Genomic DNA, 19,529 nt, shown 5'->3' on the forward strand with positions numbered 1-19,529 from the left:
CCCCCTCACTCCTCCACCCAGACATCACTATAGAAAGAGAGCAAGCAATAAAAGATAGGTCTGGACAGCAGGAATGCAGGTGTGGCTGTAAGATCTCCAGGAGGAGGACCAAAGGGCCTCAACAGCCAGGGGAGAGATTTCCAAGGTGAGCACTTCAAATACAGTGTTGAATGCATCACACCTTCTGGTCATTCACATTCAAGTATCACCAACTGGAATCATTTTAATTCAAGCTGTGTGGGGCTAGATCCCACTGGCATTACATCATCTTCTAATGGATGAGGAGCTAGTTGGGGCCCTAAAAAGAAACACAACCAGGAGGGGAACAGGAAAATTTCAGAAATAACAGTCTCTTTTGCACAGATGTGTATACTGAAAATTATCTTGTTATGTTTGCCTACACACGGAAGCAGATTGCCCAAAAAGATTGTTAAGACCACGAAAATGAAGAACGTATCAACATACCAATGTACGCAACTACACATAACCCTCGGTAAAGCATTTGTGAAGCTGGAAGAAAAACAAACTTTAAAAATCATTACATTGCTAAATGAAAGCAAAAGTCTTTAAAATGTGCTTTTTTCCATTAGAAATATTGAAGGCAAAGGCAAATAAATACTTAAAGAACATAACAAAAGGGAACTATATAACCTGGAAGTGTATGGCAAGATGTGTGTTGTCTACCCAACATAGGGAGACAGAGAACAACTGTGACCACACACTTATCTCATTATTTTTTTAAAGTATTTATTTATTTATTTTAAGATTTTATTTATTTGACAGAGAGAGAGAATGCGAGGAGGGAACACAAGCAGGGGAAGTGGGAGAGGGAGGAGCAGGCTTCCCACAGAGCAGAAAGCCTGACGTGGGGCTCAATCCCAGGACCCTGGGATCATGCCCTGAGCCGAAGGGAGATGCTTAACAACTGAGCCACCCAGGCGCCCCTCCCATTATTTTAGATTCAAATCAAGTAGCAGCCATGAGGAGGGTAAGGCAGAAAGTCAGGAAAAACAAACAAAAAACCTGGCCACAATTTGGTCCTGGATTCCGCGGCACGATTTAAGCTAAAACCTGGCTCTAGGTTGCTCAGGGTTCACTGTCTTCTTGCTTTGCCTCCCAACTGTTAGAGGTAAGCGTCTATACACACTCTGCCTTCTGTTCTCTCTCCTTCACCCTCCCACCCGCACTCAGGCTGCCAAAGGTCAATGGTCCTCTCTGGAAGAGGGGACAGAATACTGAAGTGTTTGGTGCCATGAGTCATCTTAACAGATACTCTAGCGACTGTCTGTGACCCAGCAGTGAGCCGAGAAAGCAGGGCTTTTAATAAAGCAGCACTTTTGCCCACTCACAGCCTAGTTAATTTAATGCCTGCCACTTGTTTACCAAACAACCCGGGCATGTCTCCGTGTCGATAACTTCCCAGTGACAGTGAGGCGACTGAATCTGGGCACGGAACAGATGCACCTTTTTACGCTCTGTTAAACCGTGTCACAGACTACAGCCCCTGAGCGCATTCCTTTATTTATGCTGCAGCCAGTTGAGCTAATTGTCAGAGACAGACCTGGTTCTAATTCTGCAGAGTCCAGCAACTGCAGAAGTATATGTGCTGAGGCATGAATGGTGCAGAACTCTTTTAAAAGAGCTGGAAAACAAAGTCAGAGAGTAGAGGCATCATCTGCTGATATTTTACCTAGAGTGACTTCCAAAATGTCACATATCTGAATAGTACGTTTTTAAGGGTGGGGACAAAGAAAAAAAGCATCACGGTTCTTAATGGTGGTTCTTAAATGAAGTAGAGAAAAGCAAATGTTAAAGCAAACACCTATGTAAAGAGAACACAACAGAGCAGAGACACACTCATTTTTCTGATGCCGGTTTAAATATTGAGCAGTTGTAATATATTCACAAGCTTAAAAACTACCTGATCACGGGCCAACATTCAACGCAGCTCATACCAACAGTCCTGCACGATATCAAGACTGACCATTTCAGATACCATGATGCAAGCCCATTAATGACACCAAAATTAGGAGAAAGACGAGTCCTCATTCATCCAGCCATACAACTTCAGTCTGCTTGATCATGTGTAGACAAAGGAACTCCCATTTATTGTTCTCCTCACACCTTGTAGTATTAGAAGTGTTTCCTATTAGCTGTAATACCCATACTCATATTTTATCAGTAGCAAGAGTTCACTCCAGTTAAAGTTCTTCACCCGTCATGGGCATTTTTCAACAAATTAATGTCTTTTACTTGCATGACTTCTCTTCATATTATAATTTGGGGTTTAAATGGATCATAATACTTTACAGAAAAGAAAAAGAGAAAAAGAGCTCAGTGTTGATAATTTTTACTACTTATGACTAAATGACCTCAACTGAGGAATAAAAAATTAAGTCATTTGTCTTATGAGGTACAGAGGACATTTTATGGCGTACAATTTAGCTAATAATGGGTTGGGGCCAATCCTTAACAAGTCACATGTTTCCATTGTCCCTTCACCCCCTGCTTATGTTTTTACCACATCCTAACAAAAACATGACCAGAACTGGTGAAAAACATACGGTTCCAACTAATGAATCACATACTTTCCCGCAAGTACAGTAAGTACTACCAGCTGTGACAGTCCTGCTCTGGCAGTGGGACCGGCGTCGAACAAGCCAGCCCGTCGGAAAGCAGCTGTAGTGAAAAACCACAAGCCGTAGAAGTGTGTCTGTCTTCTCAGAGCGGCTTTGTCTCTGTTCTGGGTCTCTGCTCCGTCCCCAGAACGTGCCAGCCATCTTGTATGCAGAAAGGTTCAGAAATTTCGGAGGTAGAGGCAAAATCCACAAATCCAAAAGAACTTAAAAAATGTTTAGAAAGTACTGTCACTTTGTCACGTGGAACGCTGCGAGAAATTTAAAAAAATACACTCATCTCCCACATCCATCCTCCGATGTTCCTCTTTTGGGACTCGCCTTAAGACTAAAGACTGTGCATCTCCGTGTATCTAAAGAAGGGAGACGGGAGGCAGGAGGAGGAACAGCATGAGATCCAGCTACTCACCGACAGGCTGACGAACGCACACGAACACACACTCAGAACAATTTGCAGATTATCGACTTACGCCACAAGCCACTACAAAAATTCAAACCTGCCATTTCTACAACAATAAGCTTCATTTGTAACCACAGAGCATTCTGAAAAGATGCCCTGGCAAGCCCCAGATATTTTTACACAAATGAACTCTCCCTTTCTGAGAAACAACATTCAAATGGATAAACATTACTGTGAAAGGGAAAGAAAGTCCAGCAGCATTAGTCTAGAAATGTAAGTGGAAACAGTAGGATTTTTTAACCTTTATAGTGTGTGAAGGCAAAAGCTAATAAAATTTTACCAATATTATCAAGTGATCAGTAGCTTTTATGTAGCGCACAAGGACCATTTCAGGCTTGCTCTGAGAAAAAGAAATACCTAGAGTTGTCCTTCTCGGCTTTTCCAATGTCTCAGTCAGGAAAAAAAAAAAAGGTGTTTATTTTTTTGGCAAGTGTTTTAAATGCAGGGAAAGCACACATAAGGAATAAAAGGGAATGTCTGCTTTTAAGGTTTGCCTTTATCAATTAATTTTGCCAAACAAATTATTCTAAGCTTATATTGTAAAGATGCTTCATCCAGTAAAAACCTAATATGAAGGTCATATTAACACATCTTTTCTGTTTATACCTCAGGTCTATGAATAACTTTTGGTTTTAGTGAAGTTATCATCAATGAAATGAAGAATGGTCAGAAGATTCACTACATTAATAGTGAAAACCTTGGCCCTTAAAAGGATTTAAATGCCTTCTGAGTGAATTTTGCTGTGCCTGTGTTTAGGGGAATTCAGGGTTGGGTTAGTCAAAGGTAAGTGCTCAGGTTGAGTCCAGAAGTCACACCCACCCATATGGTTGGATCAAGCCAGACATAAGGGCAGGGTTGACAGCACCAAATAGTATTGGGGAAAGAGCAAGAAAATGGACATATATTAAAGCATGAAGAACAAGATTTTTCAAATATTCACTAAAATGTGAATTTGAAAAACAGTACACTGATAAAGAAAGAAGACATACGGTTTTTTAAAAATGACTAGTTTGTAGCACTCTTAGTTCATATTAAATATCATGAAGAATGCTAGTCTAAGAAGGAAACAATCCAAAACTGATTATGGAATTACATAATGAAGTCTATCAAGAAAGAACTAATATAGTTAAGCCAAACATGATAAAATTACTATGAAATCATTAAAACTCATAGTAATTAATTTAATGACACAGAAAGATAATTACAATATATTGATAATCAAAAGCGGCTTATGAAACAGTATACATTTTAAAATGAATGCAAGGAAAAGGACAAAATACCCTGAAATGATTAATACCTATGTGGACAGAACTATTGGCCCTGGTTTTATTGTTGTTAAACTCTATTTTCTATATTTCATTTATTTAGCATACATAAATTACATGTAAAAAATATAAGTTTAGAGGTTTTTTTCCAATGTGATAAATATGATGATTAAGAAATCTAATAACTAGACTTCCGGTCTTCACTAGTAGTTATGCTTCAAAACTATGTACTATAAAAAATGTGAAGCTTTTCTTTAAAAATTAGGTTTCTTGGGGCGTCTGGGTGGCTTAGTCAGTTCGACATCTGCCTTTGGCTCAGGTCATGATCCTAGGGTCCTGGGATCGAGCCCCACGTCAAGCCTCCTGCTCAGCGGAGAGTTTGCTTCATGCTATCACTCTCTCGGTCTCTCTCTCAAATAAATAAATCTTTTTTTAAAAATGTGGTTTCTTGGGTGCCTGGGTGGCTCAGTTGGTTAAGCGACTGCCTTCGGCTCAGGTCATGATCCTGGAGCCCCGGGATCGAGTCCTGCATCGGGCTCCCTGCTCGGCGGGAGCCTGCTTCTCCCTCTGACCCTCCCCCCCTCTCATGTGCTCTCTGTCTCTCTCATTCTCTCTGTCTCAAATAAATAAATAAAATCTTTAAAAAAAAATGTGGTTTCTTTGAATAATTGTTTAAAATCTACATTTTTCATTTGTATGTTTATTCCCTGTAAAATCTAAAGACAAGTACTAGGGACACCTGGGTGGCTCAGTCAGTTAGGTATCTGGCTCTAGATTTCGGCTCAGGTCATGATCTCCAGGTCATGGGATCAAGCCCCATGTCCAGCTCCCTGCTCTATCTGCTTGTCTCCCTTTCTTTCTGCTCCCCACCCCCCACCTGCTCACTCGTGCATGCTCTCTCTCTCTCAAAGAAATAAACCTTTAAAAAAATAAAGACAAATACTATATTTACTTAAGTCCCCAGTCCCAATTTCCCAAAAATATGCTTTCATAATTTGAGCTACACACTAGCCTGTTAATTCAAACTTCACAAAATTAACAAACCATCGATCTCAATCTTTACCTTTCTAATAAAAATAATACCTTTAAATAACACTTCTAATTACCAGAGCACTCCCATAAAATAAAAGCCCATGTCCACCACTGAAACACCACTCCTTCACCTCCAAATACAGCAAACTGCCTTGCAGAACCCAATCCAGGGTCCTTGGTAGTATGATACTCTAATAGGATCAATGCAACAGAGCAAATCTGTAAAATATGCTAATCCAGGTTGCAATATGGCAGAAACAACTAAATTAACAACCATACTATTCTAATTCTAATACAGAATTTCATATCATACCCAGGTATAGGGAGGATTTATTGTTAAAGAAACATTCAAACCTTTTCATTCTTTGATTTCTGAGAGTGCTAGTATGGACTCCTTTGGCAAATATTTATTGACCAATCACCATGGCCTAGCATCGTGTCCATGTTCAGGTTTGAACAAATATAAAGAGAGGCTATTAGGAGCTTTTGACATTAATAATTTTGACATGCTGTCTAGGTGTTTAGAAATCCACAGAGAACATTCCAGAGAAATGGAGGAAAGACATTAACTTTATCTGAGGCTCTGAAAAGACTTCAGGAAAAAAGGCGAACTTTTTGGCAGGATAAAGAATAGGGAAGAAAGTGGCAACATGGGAGAATGCTCAATGATGGGAAACACCACCAAATCAGTGGACAACTAAAAACTGGTCTGTGCTGCTGGGGCATGAAAAGACAAGAACAGAGCTGAAGAAGGAGACAGGGGTCTACTCACAGAGAATCCCAACTGTCCCTTTAAAGAGCTTCTACCATGAGAAGTGTTCAAGCTCCAGAGCGCCATTCTCCACAAGAGTGGGAACTATCCACATCATCAGGGTGGTGGGAGGGGGATGGGGACATGGGGACTATGACCAACTAACTGCTCCTTTCTTTTAACTTCCTTTTTATTTCAAAAAAGCACTCACTGAACACCTATGTACCAGGTACCATTTCAGGCACTGAAAACTCGGAATAATAGTCCTGCTCCCTGATGCTCAAGGAGCTCACTTCTGTGGATCTCTCATTAGCTAACAATTTAAAGCATGTCCAAAAAGTGTGGCATGGCCCTCTACGTCTTTGGGAACTTGAAAGCAAAGAAAGGCTAAGATAAAAAGAACCTGCACAGGTAAAAGCACAATGTTCCGAAATCATTTTAACGGTCACATTCTGCCAGACTGCTGAAATCATAATTAAGGAGAACAATTAGTCAAGATATTGTTAATTGCAGATATTAGCATATCGGGCCAATCAAACCTTGGGAAAATTATTCTCCTCATATGGTAACAGGTACAACCAATTTATATAAGCCACAACACAGTGAACACTTAGGTCTAGACTAAACCTTTGTTCACCCATTATATTGGGGATGTGCTGCCGTATCTTTGGCTGAGACACAATCCGAAGGCCCACTTTCACGCATTTAATTCATAAGATAACAGATAAAAACACACTGTGATGCAAATTTTGATAGCAGTCAAATTTTAGCACCAACATTTATGCACAAGTCTATACCCTATAAAAGCCACTTTCTCAATAATTCCTAACGCAATACCCTTGGGGGAAACAATATAATCGAATTTTATAGGAGGGCAGGTTTCTTAATACCAGCTGGTGATATTTGGGCCCTGAAGCATGCGAACTGATCATATTAAAATCCAGATACTAGCTATTATATCTAAAATTGTTGCTTCATTCATATTTAGCATGAAGAGGAGTCTATCTAAAGCAGGCTCTATTTAATACAATGTGGTTTTAATTGGAGTCTGTTTTAGATGAGCCACCTGTATTTCATCTTTTTAAAATTATCCATAATTTTCTGCACAATTTGCCTCTGCAACATAACGAATTGCAGTTAGTTATAGATTATTGCCATTGTTTAGATGTCTAAGAAGAGAAGGCAGAACTCTCTATTTACTGAAACACAATGGCCCCATACCAAAGAACGAAAGTAGGAAACTAGGGCTCTGCCCTGTTCCAGCACAGGGATGAACAAAGGTATGTATATGGAATTATTCTTGAGCCTTAACTAGAAATATACCAAATAAAAGCCCTATTATTCTTCCTTCATTATGGCTACTCTGAAGCCTAGTGCTACAGCAAATAAAATCTCACTTTTTTTTCTACTCAAGAAGAGCCTCTTTCTTTTTTTAAATATTTCTAACTCTGGAGAATCCACTGCCACCAACAACCTCAAATAACATTTTTTTAGGGCTATGGCTCTACTTTGCAATTATTTTTACTTAAATATATTCATGGTTTGTTCCCAACTAAAACCATTCAAATATCATGTCACTATTTTCTAGTTTTTACCTGCCTCATAATTATTCAAGTTTTCTGAAATACAGAATATCACAGCATCATCATCATGACAATTCCAATACAGATCCGAGTAAACAGCAGTTTGCAAACTAAAAGATATTTGTGTGATGCCTGTAGCAAGAACCACATAACAAAGAAAACACCTAAAATGCAACTTTCAAAGAAGATTCTTCATTTAATCTATTCTGAATTACCAAAAACTTTTCAAAGTCAATAGCCAAAGTCGGAATTTCAGTGGGCATCAAATATATTAAACTTCTTTTCAGGGGCACCTGGGTGGCTCAGTTGGTTGAGCATCTGCCTTCAGCTCAGGTCATGATCTCAGGGTCCTGGGATCGAGCCCCACATCAGGCTCCCTACTCAGTGGGGAGCCTGCTTCTCCCTCTCCCTCTGCCTGCCGCTCCCCCTGCTTGTGCTCTCTCTCTGTCAAATACATAAAATCTTTAAAAAAAAACACCACCAAACCACTTTTCATCACATGCTAACCTTGGGCCTGCTATAGGCTATTTAGCAGGAATAAAGTGTCACAATCTACTTAAATGTGCTACGCAAAGTTTTCTCTCTATGCTTACCAGCAAACGGAGGTGATTCCTAATAAGTATTTCTCCCCTAAATAGTTTGTTTCACACAACAGGACTCTACTCACCTTGTCTTTTGACAGAACTATTTATATAAATTTTATCTTCCAATTCCGATTTATCTACCATGCTCACTCAATGGGCTTATGTACACTACAGAAACAGCACCTTTCTCTTTTGCAAATGTCAATGCAGTATTTTCTCCAATATATCCATTTCTCTACTATTAAGTTCTGACCTTGCTTTGCCTTCTCCCCTACTTAAAACATTTTTTTAAGATTTTTTATTTATTTATTTAACAGAGAGAGAGAGTGCGAGAGAGGGAACACAAGCAGGGGGAGTGGGAGAGGGAGAAGCAGGCTCTCCACTGAGCAGGGAGCCCGATGCGGGGCTCGATGCGGGGCTCGATGCAGGGCTCGATCCCAGGGCCCTGGGATCATGACCTGAGCCGAAGGCAGACGCTTAACGACTGAGCCACCCAGGCGCCCCTACTTAAAACATTTTTAGGGGAATCACCAACTGCTATTATTTTTCCCAATTTCTCCAAATACAATGTTACAATTAGTCACATGAAATCTAAATATCTGTCTAGTGATAAATACAATTATTACGTTAAGAATAGTATTTCTAAAAATCTAATCTCAGAATTATTGCCACTCAGTTACCAAAATTATCCTATAAATAGACCTTTAAATATGTCATTCTTAAACACCAAAGTCAGAACCCAAGAATCTGCCTCCAGGGGTGGTATGCACTATAGTAGGAGAAAAAAAAAACAACACCTAACTAAAAAAGGTCTCTTCCTTTTAATCCAACCCAAGTACACCAGCAATTTCCTTCCATATTCCATTAGGGGAGTTGGAGTTCCACGACACGTGATAGAATCTATTATTAACGTGGTTGGTATAAATTACATATAGCATACCCTCTGTTCTGTATAAATTATATAGTATACCCCATATGGAAACTGTATTTTGATATTAATCAATGTTTAGTAACAAACACTATATCTGAAGTTATTTGTAGCAGTTTTTCTTGTTCTCGTTATTTTGCTGCACTACTTCCACAATTTGTCTGCTCGGATATTTTAGTCTATGAAGCCAAAGCTCTTGAATTTTCTCACTATGGTTAAAAGGGATTAATTTTATCCCATGTTGTATTAGTTACAACATAACTGAGCTTCTTGAAAGACATCACCATAAATTATCTTGATCCAGAAATTATTCTCAACATTGGTAGGTAACAACGCTCTTGTATGAACATCCTTATTTGTGGACATTATTAATTAATTTTGTTTATTTACTTTATAATTTTTATGTCTTTTTTTGCCCTCGGTCTCTGTCATATAAAATTTATTAGCCAATGTGCCACAAGCTATAACTAGTTGCATTTACTATTTTATAATACCTTTGAGTACTTTGATAACAGCAAGTATTTTTCTGTTTTTGTAAGCGCAATCTTTACGTTAGAATGTTATGAAAATATACAATTTTACAGAGAAGTAAAAAAAATTAGTAATTAGGTCAGCCTGAATTAATACTGCAGATTTGTGTGTGTATGCGCAAGATAGAATTTGAAGTTACATATTTCAAAATGGGAAGGACAATTCTATTGCATGGATTTTTTAGCCAACTCATATTAGAGACTCCCAACAATCTAAATGTATTTCTGGACAAAATCTTATAATAAACTCAATAGATAAGTCATAGAACTTTTTTAGATATGGTGCCTTAGTGACATTACCTAGTTTTTTTAAGATTTTATTTATTTATTTGAGCAAAAGAAAGCATAAGCAGGGGGAGGGGCAGAGGGAGAGGAGGGGCAGACTCCCGGCTGAGTGGGGACCAGGACCCTGGGACCAGGACCCTGGGATCATGACCTGAGCAGAAGGCATACACTTAACCGACTGAGCCACCCACGTGCCCCCATTATCTAGTTTTTAAAATGGGTTTCGTCAATACAGAGGAGAAAGAAAAGTTGCTTATTTGAAAGATCACTAACAAAACTTGATACACTCCACATGACAAAGGGTAAAGAGTCCAAGTGGAAGGCAATAAAAGGAATAAAAGGACTCCCACAGCAAGTAAGAACAGGAGATACATTATGAAGGGCTTTTGTTTATTTGTTTTCTAATGTTGAGAGACTGGGAGCAATTTAAACTTAGGATAAAAGGATACTTAAATTTTGCACAAAGGAAATAGCAAAAATAATCTTAGGAGTGTTCCTTGGACTATTCTAGAATATTAGAATATGAGACTGTTAGGAAAAGTGAACCAACACACCCAAACACTAAATTAAAGCTTGAAATCACATTGGCATATTGGTCATAAAAATCATAATGCTGCAGGGAAAAAATCTAATGCAAGAAAAAGAAAGAACGTCTGACCATCTGTGGTTTATTTTGCAGGAAGGTGCATGTTTTTAAGGAAAGCCTTCTTTTGTCTCATGTCTAACGTAGAGGTCTATATACTATGAAGCACAGATGAAAGAGGAATACAGAGTACAGTAACAGATTTCAAATCCAAAGAATACCCCAAAAATACCTGAAGGGAAGTGATAAATTTGGGGGTTACTTTGCCTTTTCTTTCTTTCTTTCTTCAGCCAAGCTACTGGAATTCTGTATCTCACTTAGCAGATCCTCACAACAAGCCAAACAGGTGGGATGTTATCTGAAGCCATGTCTCTTATTTAATTAGTAAATGAAAGAGTGTTGATGCAAAATCTGGATACAATTTTAAATCATTTGTTTTATAATTATTCTATGATTAAAAAAAGCTTAAGCACTGCTTTCTTAGCTAATGGGAAAAACAGGTTAGGGGACCTTAAGAATAAATCCTGCTGTGGTTCAAAGACAACTGATCTTTTTTTCTTCTTCTTCTTGCGGTCTATGTAGGGGCAAATTTTTTTCTCCATTTTTTTTTTTATCATATCCTTATGGCTTTCATTAGGCACATCAAGGCTACAGAATTAATTTTGTGTTCAGAATTACTCAATACAAAGCCCTACATAGGAACTCATATGGAAAATGATGCACAGGGATGGCCTTCTTAAGGTGCCTAAGGGACAAGCAAACTTTAAAGGGGAAATGCTCCTTAGTGTTCATGGGATTCAGACCTAAAGTGAAGTTGGAGTTATGTGAGATGCTGTGAGATACTCAGCAAGCTCTCATAGACTGTAAACATAGCAGTTCAAGTTGTGATGTTCACCTGACATCAAAGCCATCTACCCAGAACATGCTGGGGCAAGCCCCCACTAGGGAAGACCTGCCTGTGTCAAAAGGATGGCTCTAGCCCCTCCAAATAACCCAAGATGTGATTTACGTTACAACAGTACATAATAAACATGGGCTTTATCACACTAATTCCAAGTGTTCAAAGTCATAACTAAATTTCTATGGCTGCCCCAAATATATATATATATAGTAGCTTATATAAATAATACCTTAAAAAATACAGCAGCCTCAGGTATTTCAAAGACATGTAAACACAGCTAAGTGTTTAACACACTTGCAAAGTGGAACAGGCCTCACCTATGTATGGAGAGCTTACTAGCTACTAGAAATTTTAAATATACCAATGGAACAAGATTGAAAGAAAAAAGGAAATAGACATCTGTTGCATCAAAGGTGAACATTATATATCAGGCAAGGGAAAAAAAATACATAAATTCAAAATGTTAACAATATTGTAGTATAATTTACATACAGTCAAATACATAAATCTTAAGTGTCTGGCAAGAATATACTTTGGAGGAAACATACAAAAATCAGAGACTGATTTTTTCTTCTTACTTTGATTTTTATACAGAGGTGTGGCTGATAACAAAATCACTGGGACTTTAAAGCAACTATAATTAGCAGTGGTGACTCTAAGCAGAATTGGATTCACCTCCCAAATTTTAAATGATTGCTTCAAGCTAAATTTCTGGGAATTTCTTTGGTCTGGTAATCAGTCTGGGAGTCTTGTAGGAACAAGCTTTCTCGTGGTATTTCCACTGCCTCGTGGTTTCTGGCAAGGTTGAGCCGTCTACAGAAACAAGATTTTCTAAGAGTGTCTTGTTATTTCCATTTCCTATCTCAAATGAAACCAAGTGTGTGTGGACAAAAATGTTAAAAATACACACATATGCAAACTTTTCATCATCAAGGTTGTTTCTAAATCCAGTCAAATGAAATTCATCAACAATAATTCAGAAGATTCAAGGCAGATCTAGCTGTACTGTTTATTGGATAAAACAGAAAACTTCTAAGAAGTGAACTGAATTCTATTTTAGAAAAAGTAAGCTATTCTCATAACCATGCCAGCAGTAAGAATGCTTAAGACATAAGACATATTAATATACTAAGCACCCCAAAGTCTTAACACTACATGGACCTTTCCAAAACATGATTCTTTAGATTTGGATTCTTATCTGCACTCCTTCAGTGGCCTATGTTTCTAATTACATTTAAACTTTTATATATAGCACACTGTTATGCATCGTGCCATATTCCACTCATAAAAGTGTATTCCCAGAAAAAGATGCCCTTAAAAAAATAGAATTCACTTTTTCATCTATTAAAATATGCCAAACAGACAATAATAAACTCTGAAGGGAATGGGATAGTATAATTTTTTAATATTTCCTTTTCCATTTATTTTAAATAAATACAATTCAGTCTATTTCTAAATGCCCACAAAAATTGCCTCACCTAAGACCACTGGATAGGATTTATGATTCTTGGCCGGAAATTTAGTATCTAAACACAATGATAATATAAATTTCAAAAGTTAAAGATAATAATTAGACATTAATCATGCCTAGGATAGCAATGTAACTTCAGGGTAATGACCCAGTTATTACTGATCTGACCTTATAAGATATTTAGAAAATGTGAGGTTTAAGGAACTCTCAAAGGAGAAAAAAGTATAAAGGATGTCATGTGTAACAGGCTATTTTCCCTGAAAGAAACTTTTCCTCAGTGCTGACTTAATAGGTTACGAAAAGAAAAAAAACTATATTTTTATAAAAACAGAAGTTAATAAAGTATTCTGAAGACATATCTTCAGAAGATATTTCATCAAAAAAATTTTAGTTCAAGTAACAGAAATGAGAATTCAGATTCATGGAAATGCTATCATTGGCTTCTATTAAGTATGAGAGCAAATCATGGCCATTTTATTCTAATATTAAATTTTGGTATTGGATTACTAATTACCAACATCTAGAAAAGAACAAAAGCTCACTGTCTGGCCTATTTAACTTTTGTAGGCATAGGCCTAACATATATTTCAAAAATGATTTCAAGTTGTAACTTCAAAGTAATTACAACCTCAATGCACCACTGTTGAATGTTATTACTGTATTTATTCTCTTTTTATGATCTTATCTGGTAGTGTTTCTTATTTAATTCTGTAACAAAACTTTTTATTTTCTTATGACAACAATAATGAAAACAAACCTTACAGCATCACAGTTAAAAGGCAGGGGGGGAAAAACCTCCAAAGTGGATTACATTTTGCCCCCGTTAGTGACAGTTTGAGGAGTTTTGTTGTCTTTTAAAGACCAGTTTTTAATTTTACAGATATATGAACTCATTTCCACTATGCTGCTTCTAGTGATTATAAATTAAAAGTAGCAATATAAAGATCTTCATAAAAACTAGAGACCAGTGAAGTATTTGATACACTCTGTCCTTAATCTTGCCAAACTACATTACTGGTTAAGAAAATTAACCAAAAGAAGAATGCTAAGTCAACAGACTACAAAATCCAACAGGAAGGGCTGCAGGGTAAGTAAGTGCAGTGGTGATGTTAGATTAAATCAGGAAACCAAATATTCAAAGATAGACGAATCTTCTTTTCCTTCTCTCTCTCCCTCTCCACAACGCACCCTGCCCCCGCCCACCCAAGCTACAACCATCTTTCCCAACACATTTTCTATCCAGACTATCTAAATACATTGTATTACACACAGATACATGAGAGTTCATCTAATTTTGAAACTTTTACATGTTTAACAAAACACATGGGGGACAGAACGCTTTCATGTTAGAAAATGGCAATTATTAACTACTAATTTCCAACTAAATTTTCATTTACAGGTTAATAGTTTCCTCAGAAAGCAGAGAATCCCATTCTTATTATGTGTTTAATATTTCAAATTATACAACCCCATAAAGAGGTCATTCTATCAGGCTAAGCCAACTTGTAGAAAACACACAAGTTTACACAAGAAATGGTGAGGGCTTCCTTGCTGTGAATTATGAACCTTATAGGTGTATTCTAAAAGATTTTAACAACCCTGTAGCCCTTCAAGAAGACCCCAACAGAAGGCATCAAATCTGTGAACTTTAGTTCAAAGCATAACCCTCTAGCTGATGAAGAGGACAAACTGGGCATTAGAATGCCTGGAATCAAGACCTGGATATGTCCCTTGTGGTTATAGGACATCAAGCCTCTGAATTTCAGGAGCTTGGTTCTTACAATGAAAGTAGCACTATCATCCTGTTTCTTTAGAAAGGTGCAATGAGGACTCGATGAGCAGTAAGTTCACGGCTCTAGAGAAAGCTATTATGATTGTGAGCATTTACAGATGTACCAGTATGTGAGTACAGGAAATTAAAGCTCAGAGTAAGACCTAGAAATGCTCATGGAGAAGCATGAGAATTGTCGGATAAAGTAACTACTGGAAAAGTACAAAGAATGAAGGCTTTGGTCTATATTGTAGAAATCAACTTACCATAAATATTAATTCCCTAACAAGTTCACTGTTCACTTCTTAAACTTTGCTTTATAATACAACTATACATACACAATCATACTATGTATAGTATTTGAGTATTTTTTCAAAATACTTCAGGTCGCAAATCATTCAAAAAATCAGTGAGACGATTAAAATAAAACCTTTGAGGAGATCTTAAATTGTGGAAGAAAGGTACTGGTCACATGGGTGAGAAATCTCTTATCTGTTCTAGAAATATTCCCTTTTCCACAACTGAGAAACTTAAAAATCCACACTAAATAAATTTGCTAAGGCACTGTCCCAGATAATCTAAAGCAAACCGTTATTACTATTATGAAACTATTTATCCAAATCTGTTGTTTTTATTTAATTTCCTGGTTTTGTAGTCTAATTACTCAGTAGTTTCTCATCACTAAAAATTTCTATATTAAAAAAGTATTAAGATACAAGTTAAATAATTTATTGGACTAAAGATGCCTATTATCATATAAGTGCCTGAAATCAATGGGTCTCTAGCTGATATTTCTGTAAGTTCTATTACACAGTAATTCTAGTCCAAATAAATGTTACACTTCACTGGAGGTGTAAACATTAAATGAAGTAATGCATATATAAACATAACCATCTTAAGTCCTTTTCTGGAACAAGCCAAGAAATAGTAAGCATACAACTTAAGGTGGTATTATTTAATGGAAGGGCCATTTTCCTGTTTGCTGTTAAAATTTAAAAGTCACCAACTAATATGTACCAACTTACTGGTTAAAGATTTGTTCTCTACAATAAATAAACACCCCACACAGCAAGTTACTAAGCAACATTTATCATCTAGTTTCTACCTCCTCATCATAGTTAAGACTTACCGTCACGTTCATAAGCCAAAATAAACAGTGACCCTAGTTCTAAAACACTCATCTTACATGTTACTAAAGTATTACCTCGCCAACATGCTCTTTGCATGTCCCTATCCTCAACTTGAAATGATATCTAATACAAGTTTTGGTTTTTTACTTTGAAACTTTAAAATATGTACAGAAAGAATTTTTTTTAAATGAACACTAAAAAGAACAGAAGACCCATAACATTCAACAAGTCTGAACAGCATGCTGCTTTAGAAGTGCTGTTTTAGGCAATGCCGTAACGGCTTCTGATTCTAAACTAAGAAACATCTGAGGTTCTTTCACGTGACACTACTAAGCAGAGCCACCCACACCTGAACTCTTCTTTGGAAGGTAGAGTGCATATTTTCACATATTCCTCTTTACTGTATAGATTTCCTTATTTTTTCCTCAGTGATAAAACAATACAAACCATTCTATAAGACCAACGACCAGACCACTCCTCCCACAGCATCCACCTAATTTTTTTCCTTTTACTTCTGTAGACACAAAAATCTTTGAGGCAAATCTACAGCCAGTTGCCAAGTGTCTGTTTGGCAACAGAGAAACTGTCATCACTGATATCCTGTGTTCTCTAGGGATTCAAGAAACAGGGAAGGAAAATAGTGAGTGACTGGGGCCATGTTTTTTTGTTTTCTTAAATCTGGCTTTCAAAATGTGGTCTAGAGTTCCCATGGCTTAGACTATCTACACAAAACTTTTGCTTTGGGATGAAAAGTAATATCAAATCCTTCTAGGGAAAAGTACAGCTAAGTCGTTCAGGAACTATGAATCTGGAATCAAACGTCTAGGCTCCAATCTGAGTGCTCCCACTTACTCTTACTCTGAAAGTATACACAAGTTACTTAACTCTCTGGGCCGGTTTCCTTATCTGTGAAATAAGAATATTAATATTTCCGGGGCACCTGGGTGTCTCAGTCATTAAGTGTCTGCCTTCGGCTCAGGTCATGATCCCAGGGTCCTGGGATCGAGTCCCGCATCAGGCTCCCTTCTCCACGGGAAGCCTGCTTCTCCCTCTCCCACGCCCCCTGCTTGTGTTCCCTCTCTCGTTTTGTCTCTCTCTGTCAAATAAATAAATAAAATCTTTTTAAAAAAATTAATTTCTTAATTAAGGAAACAATCCCTATAAAACTCTTGGCACAGCACCTGAACTGCAGAAAGTGTTCACCAAATTAAGCCATTATTACCATAGTAGAAAAAGGATGACAGAAAATGAATAAAGATCACAGGACTATCTTTTCAAGACAGGAAGCTGGGATTAATAGGAGATTAACAATTATGGAGTGGTGAGAAAAAGTCAGGTCTATCCAAACCTGGGACACCTGAATTCCAGTACCAGGTCTCAAATAATTACTTAATCTCATAGAATAATTTTACCTTCTGTAAATCTCAATGACATCATATGCAAATAAGAAAGGTTGGTCTAGAATCTACACTAGCGGTTTTCAACTCCGCCTGTATATTTTAATCATCTGAGGAAACTGAAAGAAATATCCATACATACCTGTCTCCACCAAAGATCCAACTCTAATTACACTACTTATAGTGTTTGGTAGCATCATCTTAAGTCCCTCCTATCTTTTAATTCTAGAATTCTTAGCTTTATCTTTTTGTGCATGAAACAATACGGAGATCAAATAATCTAAACATGTTAAGAGCAGCAATCACTACTTATGCTTCTTGGTATTTATGGGGGTAGCAGGTATTCAGTCCCCACTTTTGGCCTCTTTTGGGGTAAATGGGACAAGCACATGGATCTTTTTTCTGCCCCCAAATTCATCTCCCCTTGGATGGTTTAAGATTAAATATTCGATGTCCAGGAAATCATCAGATGTCTTTAGCACATTTTCCTCAATAATAACAACAACAAGCAGCCAGTTTTTAAAAACTTGAGTTCTCTTGACACTATAAACTTCCAGAAAAAGTCCATGGGTGGGGGGTACACTTAAGTGTAAAGCCTAAAAAAAATATTCCAAGAGAACCTTAGAAGAACTTTCTGATAACCTTTAGAGATGTCAGAGCAAAGACTCACTGTTAACAAATGGTAACCTATATCAAAAGTCTTTGCAATACCTTTTATTTCTACTCTGCCTTTCCACAATGACATCAAAATTTCCTATACATATAAAATCAAAAGATATTCTAGGGAGATATTTCATTCCCAACTTACCAATGGAGTCAGGGGCAGAAATGAGAAGAGAATCTAGATTTCTGAAATAACCTTGAGTGGCTCCTCAAGTCATCACAACATGAGCAAAGAAATGAGGGGATTGAACTAAATTATTCAATGTTAAGGTTCCATATACCTTAAATGTATTTTGTTTGTAAGATTATTTTTAACAAAGATTCTCTGACAGTATCAAGAGTTGAATAAAAACTTTCACAGGCAACAAAACCTAAACCTGAAAATTCCTTTCACTGTGTAATCATTATAGCTATTAATAGAAAAAAAAAAAAAGGATAAGACTCCAAATGTAGTCTAGATACACTAAGTCATTTATAGTCACTGGGATTCTGAATAATCCCAAATTTTCTAAAGCACTCTTCTTTCTTTTTAAGCCAGTGCCTTGTGTTTATAGAAAGTCACAATTTATCCTTTCAACTAACAATAACAAACATGAAGGAAATGTATAATTAGTGGCGTAAGACAGTTAACATAAAGTGTCAGCCTAAGAGTATTGAGGGAAAAACAGAAAAAGAGACAGTAAATAAATGGTACATATCAAATATCATAGAGCAAAACCAGTGACTATCAAGGAGAGAACTTCCCAAAAGCAACTTTTTGTCTTTCCTCTTTCCTCTTTCTCTTCCTTTGGCTAGTGTTGATTTAGTCATTTTATTTTGCTTTCTCTCTTCCTCTTAAAAGTTTGAAGGAAAGTAGGCCCTGACCTAGAAACAGACTTTATAAACTAGCACCTAACTCAACATTCTGTGCATTTAAAAAAAAAAAATCTTAAACTCTGCCAATCGAAGCCATAACAAGGATGCTGAAATCATCTACGTAGAAGAATTTGCTACTGACTGCTGTCAAATATTCTCTCAGGTAAACTCTTAAACAGATACAAAGATGTCTCTAGTCCCTATGAATCACATTTAAATTAAAAAGCTAATAATTAAATAATGTTCTTTAAATCTTGGCTTGGCTAGAGAAAATAATATTTGAAAAAGTAGGATAAGAGGCAGAACAGATCAACGAAACTAGGAGCTGGTTCTTTGAAAGAATTAACAAGATGGATAAACCCCTGGCCAGACTTATCAAAAAGAGAAGAGAAATGACCCAAATCAACAAAATCATGAATGAAAGAGGAGAGATCACAACCAACACCAAAGAAATACAAACAATTATAAGAACATATTATGAGCCACTCTATGCCAGCAAATTAGATAACCTGGAAGAGATGGATGCATTCTTAGAGATGTATCAACTACCAAAACTGAACCAGGATGAAATAGAAAACCTGAACAGACCTATAACCACTAAGGAAATTGAAGCAGTCATCAAAAATCTCCCAAAAAACAAAAGCCCAGGGCCAGATGGCTTCCCAGGGGAATTCTACCAAACATTTCAAGAAGAATTCATACCT

At 37.0% G+C, this 19,529-nt stretch overlaps 1 protein-coding gene across 22 annotated transcripts in view; it reads right to left on the reverse strand.

Moving 5' to 3' along the window:
* The window catches only part of BNC2 (basonuclin zinc finger protein 2), a 433,411-nt gene that overhangs the window by 203,849 nt on the left and 210,033 nt on the right, over positions 1–19,529 (reverse strand). Inside the window, exon 1 of one of the 22 annotated variants that reach the window (XM_054509228.2) lies at positions 2,589–3,490. The exons of the other annotated variants lie outside the window; for them this stretch is intronic. Within the exon in view, the coding sequence (XP_054365203.1) occupies positions 2,589–2,780 (192 nt within the window). The 5' untranslated portion in view covers positions 2,781–3,490. Of the gene's footprint in view, positions 1–2,588; positions 3,491–19,529 lie in introns of those variants that run through there. 22 annotated transcript variants of the gene reach the window in all.

The sequence above is a fragment of the Mirounga angustirostris genome, unplaced genomic scaffold (assembly GCF_029215605.1).
Source record: "Mirounga angustirostris isolate CCGP_5_RB_7025 unplaced genomic scaffold, mMirAng1.0.hap1 SCAF_15, whole genome shotgun sequence".
Taxonomy (NCBI): domain Eukaryota; kingdom Metazoa; phylum Chordata; class Mammalia; order Carnivora; family Phocidae; genus Mirounga; species Mirounga angustirostris.